Here is a 12434-nt window from a genome sequence, read left to right on the forward strand (position 1 = left end):
TTCTTGGTTTAATTCTTTTTTTTTTTTTTTTTTTTTTTCTTTCTATTTCTTTTATTAGTACATATGAAGGTATTATCTTTTCAGTTTAAAGAATTTTAAGATGACTATAAAAACATCTGAAGATGTTTATAAATTTGTTAAGGACTGTATAAAAATAAAAGAGGAAGTAGAAAATGCAAAAATAGTTAAAAAAAAAGAAAAAAACAGAAATGAATCGAAAAATAATCTGTCAAAATATAATTTTGACTATTCTAAATTTGAAAGCTGTATAAAGGAAATTGAAGAAGAAGAAGAAGAAAAAAAAAAAATTGAAAAAAACAAACATCATTTTATAAATGATAGGAATCCATGTACTCATGATCATTCAAAAGAAAGACAATTATATGAGAAAGACTCAAAAGAAAAAATAAAAGCTTCCAACGCCTTTAATGAAGAAGGAAAAAAGGCTTTTTATGAAAAGAACTTTAAACTTGCATGTGTGTATTTTCGTAAAGGATTAATACAATTAGACTATAGTTTTCCTGATTTAGAACAAGAAAAATGTGAACAAAAAAAATTAGAAATTAATTTACACTTAAATATGGCATTAACAAAATTTCATATGTCTAAATATTATGAATGTATAAGCGAATGCTCTACGGTAACATTAATAAATATTTATATATATATTCATATTCATAATTTATATATATAAGAATTTTTTTTTATCTTTTTGTTATATTGATATTAGTTATATTTTCCTTTATATATATATTTTTTTTTTTTTTTAATTAGATAACTTTTCACTTCATTAATCTTATTTTTTAATTAGGTATTAAATTTTGATCAGAATAATATAAAAGCCTATTACAGAAAAGGACAAGCATATATGAAGTTAGATTTATATAATGAAGCAAAACAAGAATTTTTAAAAGTATTAGAAATTGATCCTAGTAATAATAATGCAAAAAGGTCTTTATTGGACCTAAAAGAAAAAATTTTAATTTATAACAAAAAAAACAAATTAGTTTGTTCTAAATTTTTTTCTTTTAATGAAAATAAAACAAAAAACGAAAAAAAAAAGGCTAATATACAAAGTAATCTAAATGAAAGCAACTATGAAAATGTTAATGAAAAAATCAATAATAAAAATTTATTAACAGATAAAGATAATATTAAAGAAATGGATAAGAATAATAATTTCGATAAAAATTTAATAAATAAAATAAAGGATAAAAAAAGTTATTTATGTAAAGTGAAAAAATATATATTTATGATAAACAGTACAAGCTGTTTTAAAAATTATTATGAATTTTTAATGAATAATGTTTTGCTATGTATTTTTATATGTTTTTCAATTTTTTCATTAATATTTACCTTTGTTTTTACTTCATATAAAAATTTCTTAACATGTATATCCTTTTTCCCAATTTTATCATTTATTGGTTTTTTTTTTATATATGTTTTAAAAAAAAAATAAAAATTAATATATTTATGAATATATCTTTTTTTAAATATATCTTAAAAATTATTATACAGATGTATGCAATATCATTTTTTAAAGTAAAAATAATAAAGCAAAGTAAAATAATAAAATAAAATCAAATTTCAAAGCTGATAAAGCTTATTGCACACAATAAGTATACAAAAGTAACATAATTTCTTTTATAAGTATTTTTTCATTATGTTAAAATGCTCTAAAATATGTTTTAACATTTACATATAAAACAAAATCATAAGTTTTCAGTTTTATATTAATAAAAAGAATAATAATATTTAATATTCATAAATGAGTTAAATATATTCATTAACGTTAAAACGATGATTTATATCATAATTAAATCATTTAAAATTTAAGAGAAGTTTCACAAAATTAATTTATATATATATATATATATATATATATATATATTTTATTACATTAATATAAACAATTAATTTTACAAAATTTTAAAATTTTAAAATATTAATTTTTTATTTTAAAAAAATGTGCCATTATGATACTATTATAATTGAAACAGAAAAAGGATCAGTAAATGTATACTTTGAAAAGCAGAGTAGATTGTTTTGTTTGGTTCATACAACAAATAATATATTGCAAGCTCATGTATATTCTCCTGATGATTTTAAAAATATTGAAAGTAAATTAAATTACAGTGATTTAGAAACAAATGAATTAAAAAATAACAATGATAAAAATTTAGAAGAAAAATATTCATTTGATATAAAAAGAGAAAATGAAATTAATTATAAAAATATTTTCTCTTATTTTAAAAGAGGTACTTTTTTTTTTGGAAATTTTAATATAAATATTCTATATTTCTTGATGAACAAACATAATATAGAATTATGTTGGGTTGATAACAAGGAAATATTTGAAAAAATAAATAATAATAATTGCAGTACAATTTTTGATGATAAACACTTAAATAATAAAAATTTAATTGCATTTATAATAAATGTTGTTAAAATAAAATTCTTTGATTTATATTACCATAGGCATTTTTATACCATAAGAAAAATTTCAGGTATATATTTTTTAGTTTTATTAAATAAAAAAAATTATTGTAAAATATACAAAGACAGGATAATAAAGAAAAAATAGAAATATGTTAAATCGTGTGATATTTATTATTTTTAATTATATATTATATGAATATTCTATTCTAACAGGACTTTGGTTTCATTTGGATTCTTCACTACATAAACCGATTATGCTCCCTAGCAATAAAGATGTATTTTATAATAAAAAAGAAAATAAAATAATTACGAATTCAATAATAAATAGTAATATATATAACCTTTGAGTTATGAATTTTTCAGATCAATAAAATATAAAAAAAAAATTTATTTTAAATAAATATATATATATATTACTTATTTCCTATAATTTATATGTATTTAATTTTAATAATTATACATAAGTTTTTATTATATACATCAATTCAGTAAAAATACAAAAAAAAAATTATATAGACATTTATTATGATTTATAAAATGAAAAAGTATAATTATTTTTAATAAATACCAATCCTCCATAATTTCTATACAGAGTTTTATATTTTTTTTTTTTTTTTTTGTTTTACCTAAACATAAAATTCTAAAGCATTCAGATATATTTTTGTGTAATTTATTAAGGTATAATTCCTTCTATTATATATATGTATATATGTTTTTTTTTTTTTTTTTCCAGGTTAATGATCACCTAATAAGTATATTAAAAGATAACAAATTCCATAAGTCTGACAATTATATTATACAAGTCTTTAAAAAAGAAAAGCATAATTCCGTATAATCATAACTTACTAAAATAGTGCATGCAAAAAATAGCTTTAAAAAAAAAAAAAAAAAAAAAAAAAAAATAAAATATAAAAAAAAAAAATAAAATAAAATAAAATAAAAATAAATAAAATGAAATAAAAAATTATTTAATCTAACACTTCAAAAAAATATTTACAATTTTCCATACATTTATTCTTTTTTTCTTGGAGAATTCATCGTAAGATTTTTTCTTTGTTTTAATAAATAAATTATTTTATATATATATATATATATATATATATATATATATATATATATATATGTTTAATAATTTTTGAAAAATAATAAAAAAACGTTATATTAAATTCATCGGAATGTTAATGTGAAATAAAATTAAAAAAATGAGTGATAAATCCAGAAGAGGTATAGTTTAATAATAATACAAATTTTACATTTAATTATGTGAAATCATTTATTTATTCTTTGTAAAAGAAACTAAATAATATTATTTCATTTTATTTTTTATACTTTTAGCTTTTCTTTTTGGAGTGACTACAGTTTTAATATTCTGTTCTTTTGCTACAGTAGAATCTTATAGATATATGTGGTACAAAATATGTTTGAAATATTATCTATAAAAAATATTTATTTTTATGATTTTAAAAATTTTATATTGTCTATAATATTTTTATGCTTACTTGTTCAGGATATTTGGAAGCATATGTGCATTTTTGTTGTTGTTAATTGACATAATGTTTTTTGGTGCTGATAAATTTAATTATGATCCATTTTATTCGTAATGAAATAAAATTATCATTTTTTTTTTTTTTTTTATATATATATTTGATTTTAAAAAAGAAATAAAATTCATAAATATTTATTCTTAAATACAAACCATAGAAATACCTTTTCCATTATATATTAGTATTTTTTAAATGATAATTTGTATAAACATTTTTTTTAATTAAAACCTTCAATTATATTTTAAAATTAAAATATACATACAAAATCTCATCCAATTATAAATTCATTTTTTTTTTTTTTTTCATGCCTTTTTTTTTTTTAGTAATTGGGAAAAAAAGAATATAAAAGACATTTAAATTAAGATGAAATTATATAATTTAAATATAACCTAAATAAATATATGTAATATGTAAATAAATTTATTTTTTTTTAAGTTTTTAATTTTTTAATATTATGTATTATTTTATTTTTCTTGTTGTGTTGTAATATTTATCCAAATAAAAAATTTTAAAATTCTAAAAAAACATTATAATTTTTGTGATTATTACATAAAATAATATTTGTATAATAATATGCTTCAAAGAAATAATTAAACATGAGAAAATATAAAAATAATATTAAATAAAAATTTAATCAAAGCTAAAATACTTAAAGGAAATAAAATTTTATGCTGTTTTTTTTTTTTTTTTTTTTTTTTTTTAATAAAATAAAAAGTTTTTAAAATAAGAAAATAAAAATAATAAAGAAATATAGGAAAATATGCACTTTTTATTTTGATAACATTATTATATTTATATGTCATGTCTTTAATAATAGAAATAACTTTAAGAAATGATCTGTTTTAAAATACTTAATTACAAAACATGAAACATTGTTTAACTTTAAGTTTTACTATTTTTTTGTTTATTTTTATTATTATATAAATGTATTTTTACATATATTAATTTAATTACATTTTTATTTTATTTTATTTTGATTGAATTTTCTTTTTTTTTTTTTTTTTTTCATAACATCAAAAGAAAATATTAATATTTTTTTTATCTCAAAAATAAATTATCTGCATGTTAAAAAAAAATAAAGTTTTCTTATTTTGCTTTTATTTTGAAATGTTATACTGTATATAAATTTTATTTCCTTAAAATTTTCGCTATATCCATGCAATTTTTTATTTTAGTTTTTTTAAGTTATTTATATATATATATGAAGCATCATGCAAAACACGTAAATATTTAAAAAATCTAATTAGCATAAGAATTTTGTTTAAATTTATGTTTTCCTTCTTTATTTTTTAATTTATTTTAAATATTTTGTTTTAATATTGAATACATTCAATTATCCCTTTAATATTTTGAACATTTTAAATTTATATTTTTAACCCATAATCCCATATTTCAGTTGTAAATTTTATAGCAAAATTACATAATTATTAAATTTTGTTACTTTATTTTTATTTTTGTTTATTATTATCCATGTGTATTTTTAACATAAATAATGTTTAAAAAAGATATAAAAAATATTTACATAAAAAATTACATTAAGAAGATATATATTGTTAAAAGACACAATGAATGTAATAATATTGAAGAAAAAAAAAGTAGTATTCTTTACAGAGATTTCAATGATTTTGTAGTCATTTTAGTAAATATAAGAAAACATGAAAAAACTTTAAAAAAATTAAAAGATGACAAAAGTAAACCCGATTTTTCTAAAATATTGCTAGAATATTTAGATTTTTATGTTACTAATTTTGGTTATAAATTTCACTCTTTTATTTTAGAATATAAAAATGAGATGACAACAAATGATTTAAGTAATTGTTATGTTATAGATAAATTAAAAAAATGTCATATTGAGAATGTTGTGAAGAATGAATATTCACGAATTTTATTTAAATATGATAGTATCAAATATTTGTTGTATTATATAAAAAAACATATAATTTTATTTGACACCTTTAACACAAATTTTCAAAAGTTACTAATAACATATTTATCATTTTCTTTAAATCCTCTAAATTTACTTATTTTTGTATATTTAAAGGTTAATGATAAAAATTCGATGAATATAATAGAAGGGAATATAAAAAACAAAAATAAAGAAAATAGACAAACAATTTGCAAAAATAAAGAAGTAACAGAAAATAATATAGATTTAAGCAAAGGAACATGTATGAATTACGTAAATAAAATAGAAAATTTTGAAAATGGTAATTTTTTTTGCAATGATTTATACACTTTTATATGTATTTATGGAGAATATATTACTAAATACACCATAATTAGATGTTATAGTGAAATATATAGTAATAAAAAATTTATAAAAGGAAAATTAAAAATATATTATTGGATAAAAAATAAGATTAAAAATGATTTAATACAAAAAATTTGTTCAATTAATTGTTATAAAAATTTGAAATTAAATGATCAAATTAATGAGAATATTTTTAATTTTTATGAAAGTAATTTAAATCAATGTGTTCAGAAACTTAAAAGATTCACTGAAATTGGATGTGGGTTTAAAAGTGTTAAAATGTCTTACAAAAACTTTTCTTATATTTACGAATTAGTTTTACTTATTTATTTTATTAGAAAATGCCTTCTTAATTTGAATGAAAATATTAGTATGTTTTCTCAAATTTTCCTTTATAGTTTATATAAAACTATAAAAATGATTATTATATATTTATATTTCAATTTACCCAAGTATTTGTGTCATTATTTCTTAAATATTTATTTAATGTTTTTTAAAAATAAAAAAAAGCAAGTTAGCAATGTCTTGAAAAAAATGAAAAATACATATAAAAATATTATGAATCATATTTATATGCAAAGAAAATTTTCTTTTAGAGAAACAACAAAAAATTGCATGAAAATTAAGAAACCCTTAGAAAGTAGTAAAAACTCAAATAAACCAACCTTTGTAAAAGTTAATGTAAATAATGTAGAAAGAAAAAAATATAAAAAAATTCTAAGTCTTGTATATTTTGAAAGTAAGAATTATAATAAAAAAAAACAAAATAAGAATGAATTAAATAAATTTAAAATTATTAATTCATATGGTGCTGTTATACAATTGAAATATAATAATGAACTATTTCTAAGAAAAAAGAAAAAAAATGATAAAAAAAAATTCTTAAAAAGAAGAAAAAAAAAAAAAAAAGTTGGATTTATTTACCCTAATAAATTTGAAAGCATGAAAAGATATTCATTGATACATAATATAATTTTAAAAAACAGATTAAATAAAAAGAGGGAATTAGATAATAATGGCTTAAATATTCGAAAAAATTATATGGAATATTTATTAAACAGAACTTCCTTAAATAATTTTAATGATAATTGTATTTTAATAAATGGAGAACATTTTAATTATAATGATAAGGTAAATGTCTATTCAAAAAATAGTGGTTTTTACGAGAAAAATGTATTAAATAAATTATTTAAAAGTATATTTGGTAATTTATGTAAACAGAATAAATTAATTTTAGACGAAAAAAGTGAAAATATACTTAATTTAAGTAATGAGAATGATGCATATAAAGAAAATAAATATGAGGGTAATGAATATAATGAAAATAAGAATATCACAAAAAGTAAAGAGAATAATGTCGATGAAATTAATGATATTTATGTAATACCTAAAAAAAATATCTTTAGTTTAGATAAAATTTGTATACACGAAAATATTCAATTTAAGAATGAAATCAAATTAAGTAGTGTAAAATTATCAACAGACATAATCAATAAAAATAACTCTATCATTAATTATAATAAAAATGAACTAAATGAGGAAAATCAAGAAAGGATAAATATTGAACAAATACAAAAACATAAAGAAAAAATAGACATAATATACAATAAAGAAAAAGTGGAAATAGGAGAAAAAAAAGAAAATGAAATAGAAGAAAAGCAAGAAGTAGAAGAAAAGCAAGAAGTAGAAGAAAAGCAAGAAGTAGAAGAAAAGAAAGAAGTAGAAGAAAAGAAAGAAGTAGAAGAAAAGAAAGAAGTAGAAGAAAAGCAAGAAGTAGAAGAAAAGAAAGAAGTAGAAGAAAAGCAAGAAGTAGAAGAAAAGCAAGAAGTAGAAGAAAAGCAAGAAGTAGAAGAAAAGAAAGAAGTAGAAGAAGTAGAAGAAATAAAAGAAAAAGGTGAAATAGAAGAAAAAGGTGAAAAAGAAGACGAAGAAAAAGATAAAATAGAAGAAAAAGAAGAAAAGGAAGAAAATCAATTAAATAAAATAAAAAATATAGATAATGACATTGTTTTAACATATGAAAGCATTGATAATAATTCAATAGATGCCAATGAAATTTTTAAAAACACCAAAGAAAAAAATGATGATAATGAAAATATATTAAAAGGGAAATTTTATAATGATGTTAATAATATAAGGGACAATATAAGCATAAGTTGTAAGAGTGATGAAAAATACAAAAGCTATTTTACTGAAGAAATGAGCACTTCGGAAAAATTAACAAGTGATTGTGATTATTATTTGAAAATAAAAAAAGATAAAAAAAAAACAGATATAAAAACAGTAGGATTTAAAAATAAAAGAAGAAAAACTAGGGGAAATCAAGAAAAAGAAGAAAAAGACATTAAATTAAATAAAGAAATTTGCAGTTATAAATATCAAAAGGATGAAAAAGAATCCATTATTTTATTAGAAGAAGAAATCGAAAATGTAAAGAATGAAATAAAAGAAAAAGAAATAATAAATAAAAAAGAAAATCAAAATAATATATTAGATGTAGAATTAAAAAGTATAAATGCAGACAATGAAATTACAGAATGTAAAAATAGAGAAATAATTGAAGATGAAAAAGAGAAAAACAAAATAAATATAAAAGACGTAAGCAAATGTAATAAAGAAGATATATTAATAGAAAATGTAGAAAATAATTCTAGATATTATAAAATGGATAACGAATATGATGAAGATAATATTGATCAACGAGATTGTGAATATAAAATAGACAGCATATATGATGAAAGAAAAGAAGAGAATAAATACATTGAAGTAAAAATTAATGAACTAAAAGAAGATAGAACATATAATGATAAATATAAAAATTCATTCGATAGTTTGCAAAGTGAAAGTAACAAGTTTAATGAAAATAATGAACAAAATGAATTAAGTAATTTCAATAAATATAATGAAAATGATGAACATATAAATAAAATAATTGAGCATAAAGAAGATAATCATAGTATAGAAGTTGATAGGGAAGAGTATAACAGTAGTAAAAAAAAAAAAAAAAAAAATTTAAAAAAAAATATCTTAGGAGAAACAGGTTTAATTGAAAATGATTCTTTAAGTGATGACACTTTAAAAACTAAAAATAGTAAAAAACTAATATTTAATTTATCTTTAAGTGACAGTGGCGAATCTCTAATATTGGAGAGTGTAGAAAATAAGAAAATGAAAACTCATTTAAATGATGTAGTAGAAAATTTTTTTGATTCAGATAATGAGAATGATATATTGAAAAAATTAAGTGAATCATCAAATATAATTGAATCATCCGAAAAAAAATGTGATAAAGAAGATTTAAAAATAATAAATGAAAATATTAAATTAAAACATAATTATAATGATGTAACAAATGTAGAACTAGATAAATTGTTTGTAGATACATGCGAAATTTACTTAAATGAAAAATTAGCACCTAAAAGAACAATATATAATAAATTTAAATTAGTTATTATTTATTTATTTGATCACTATATTATAGGAGGTATAAACTTAATCAACCCTTATAATTGTGGTGAAAATGAAAGATATAAGCATTTTACTAATATTCAATCAAATATAAATGACATAGATCATACAAAAATATTTAAATATAATGATAAAGAATTAATAGAAGTATTTAGAAGAAACTCAGAAATATTTTTATTAAGTAATAAAAATGAAAAAAGGATAATGAAAATTATATCTAAATGTGGAAAAGGATTAAATGGTTCAATATTTAAATGTAAAATTAATGAAAAATTATTAGCATGTAAAGTTCAACATAAACTTAATTTAGCCAAAAAGGAAATATATTTTTCTTATTTACTTAAAACAAGAAAGTGCAATAAATTTAATAAATATTCAAAGAATAGCGATGTATATTATAGTTACAAAAATATATTTTTAGAAATATATGAGCATGAAAATAAATACATTTTTCCTGATGAATTACATTATAAGATGAGTAGCGAGATAAATGATCCCACAAATGAAAATGAAAAAAATGGAAATAAAATAAAGAACATTGATAAAAATCAAAATAAAGATAAAGGCTTATCTATATTACTAATGAATACTCACAATTATGTGATAACCTTAAATGAATTAATAAATAACTTTATTAGAAAAAATCATAAATGTGTAAATGAGGAACTTATATTGTTCATTTTATATCAGATAATTGTTTCCGTTCTACAATTACACGTATTAGACATATTACATGGGGATATAAAAATAGATAACTTTTTAATTATAAAAAATGAAAAATTATGTGATGAAGGAAGAAAAAACATAAATAATTGTTATAAAAGTAAAAAGGAAAAAAAAGATTTTAATACTCGGAAAAAAGAAGAAAATTATATTTTAAATGATGATTTAAATAAATATAATAAAAATACTTTTTTAAAAAATGAATTCCCATTAAATATGTTTTTAATTGATATTGGTCGTGGAATAGATATAAAAAATTTTAAGAAGTATCTTTTTTATGGAGAAAAAAATTGTGACTGTTATAGTTTTCTAAATAATTCTATTTATAATTATCACATAGATTTTATAGGAATTGCTCAAATAGCTAGCTGTTTATTATTTTATAAACACATAAGTCATGTAAAATATAAATATGAGCAAAGTATCAATGATAAAAATAATATTTTAGTTAATAATTTAGGAATAATATATTCAACACATAATAATCATTTTTATGATAATAAAAAAAGAAGGAAAAATCATTCTACTACTAGTAATAATAAATACAACGAAATTGAAAATTTTATAAAATTAAAAGAAAATATATATCAAGAAAAAAAGGAAACTAAATATAAAAGTGATAAGGTAAAAAATAATCCTGAAGAATATAAAAAAAACACATTACGTGGTATTCATAATGAAAAATATTACAATAATAGAAACATTAATAAAAAAGAACAAAATCAAGATTGGTATCAATATAACAAAAAAGAAAAGAAAATAAATAATGCAAGTTCTGATGAAAATAATAATAATTTAGATAATATTTACTTAAAAGATTACTCAAAAAATATGTTTATAGATGAAAAAAATTACGAAAAAATTAATTATTATTTAAATCAAATAAAAAAACAAGCAGAAAATTATTTCGTTGAAAAAGACAATAAAAACAAAATAAAAAATTTTAATGTAAAATTAATTTTAAAAAGAAAAAAATATTCAGAATTTTGGGAAATGCTTTTTCATGTTTTACTAAATTTTTGTAATATTTATGAATTAAATTGTGTTCATTATAATTCTAATGATATAAATAAAGATGTTCAAAAATATAATGATCACAAACTAATCAAGAAAACGGACAATTATTATTTTGATTTTGTTAAAAATAACTGGGAAGAAATAAATAAAAATGATGAATGTGACTTTTTTATTAAAGAAGATAAAAAATATTCCTTTGATTATGATAAGAATTATAGTATTAAGGACTTCAATGATAATAAAATATTATCAAATAATTTATATTATGATAATAATAATAATAATAATAATAATAATAATAATAATAATAATAATAATAATAATAATAATAATAATAATAATAATAATAATAATAATAATAAACATATTAGACATATCAGTGATAATAACACACGAAAGTTAAATAAGGAAAATATAAAGATATCACTTAATGAAGAGAAGGCAGACAATTCGTCAGGTATTATTAATAAATATTTCTTTATAAAAAATTCTATTTCTAATTTTAAAAATATAAAAAAAACATTGTATATCAATAAATACAATGTAGAAAAAAATAAAAATAAGACCACTAATAAAGAAGACTCTAATACAAACAAAGAAAGTAAGTTAATAAATAAAAGAAAATTAATTTTTTTTGAAAATGAACAAAATAAAACAAAATGTAGAAAATTAAATAACGAAAAATCCTATAATGAATGTGATTATAACAAAGCTAAAAAATCTACAAAATATATTAATAAACTAATGAAGAAAAAGGCAATATTCATTCTTTTAAACTTAAAAAGGATAATTGAAAAAATATTTGATGAAGATGAAGAGAAACAGAGAATTTTATTAAGTGAGCTTTATAAAATTGCTACTTTTTTTTAAGTACCATACTTTTCTTTCATTTTTATAATTAATTTTGTTATATATATATATATTTTTTTTTTTTTCCCATTTTTCATGCATTAATTTTTTTTTTTTTTTTTTTTTTTTTCTTTTTTTCTGAT

At 17.5% G+C, this 12434-nt stretch overlaps 4 protein-coding genes across 4 annotated transcripts; all 4 read left to right on the plus strand.

Annotated features, from left to right (window-relative positions):
• Positions 1 to 100: 100 nt before the first annotated feature.
• On the plus strand, positions 101 to 1459 carry PGAL8A_00338700 (peptidyl-prolyl cis-trans isomerase, putative; the record flags this gene model as incomplete). The annotated part of the gene is made up of 2 exons (XM_028672419.1): positions 101 to 640; positions 812 to 1459. The coding sequence occupies 2 exons, from the start codon at positions 101 to 103 to the stop codon at positions 1457 to 1459; spliced, it is 1188 nt and encodes a 395-aa protein (XP_028528974.1).
• A 507-nt stretch (positions 1460 to 1966) lies between these two features.
• On the plus strand, positions 1967 to 3274 carry PGAL8A_00338800 (conserved Plasmodium protein, unknown function; the record flags this gene model as incomplete). The annotated part of the gene is made up of 3 exons (XM_028672420.1): positions 1967 to 2507; positions 2653 to 2714; positions 3173 to 3274. The coding sequence occupies 3 exons, from the start codon at positions 1967 to 1969 to the stop codon at positions 3272 to 3274; spliced, it is 705 nt and encodes a 234-aa protein (XP_028528975.1).
• A 367-nt stretch (positions 3275 to 3641) lies between these two features.
• Positions 3642 to 4340, plus strand: PGAL8A_00338900 (conserved Plasmodium protein, unknown function; the record flags this gene model as incomplete). Its single annotated transcript, XM_028672423.1, has 4 exons — positions 3642 to 3663; positions 3775 to 3847; positions 3947 to 4036; positions 4307 to 4340. 4 exons carry the CDS (start codon positions 3642 to 3644, stop codon positions 4338 to 4340), a joined length of 219 nt encoding a protein of 72 aa, XP_028528976.1.
• A 1135-nt stretch (positions 4341 to 5475) lies between these two features.
• Positions 5476 to 12312, plus strand: PGAL8A_00339000 (conserved Plasmodium protein, unknown function; the record flags this gene model as incomplete). The annotated part of the gene is made up of 1 exon (XM_028672424.1): positions 5476 to 12312. The coding sequence occupies one exon, from the start codon at positions 5476 to 5478 to the stop codon at positions 12310 to 12312; it is 6837 nt and encodes a 2278-aa protein (XP_028528977.1).
• Positions 12313 to 12434: the final 122 nt, after the last annotated feature.

This window comes from Plasmodium gallinaceum (assembly GCF_900005855.1).
Source record: "Plasmodium gallinaceum strain 8A genome assembly, contig: PGAL8A_v1_98, whole genome shotgun sequence".
In the NCBI taxonomy this organism is placed as follows: Eukaryota; Apicomplexa; class Aconoidasida; order Haemosporida; family Plasmodiidae; genus Plasmodium; species Plasmodium gallinaceum.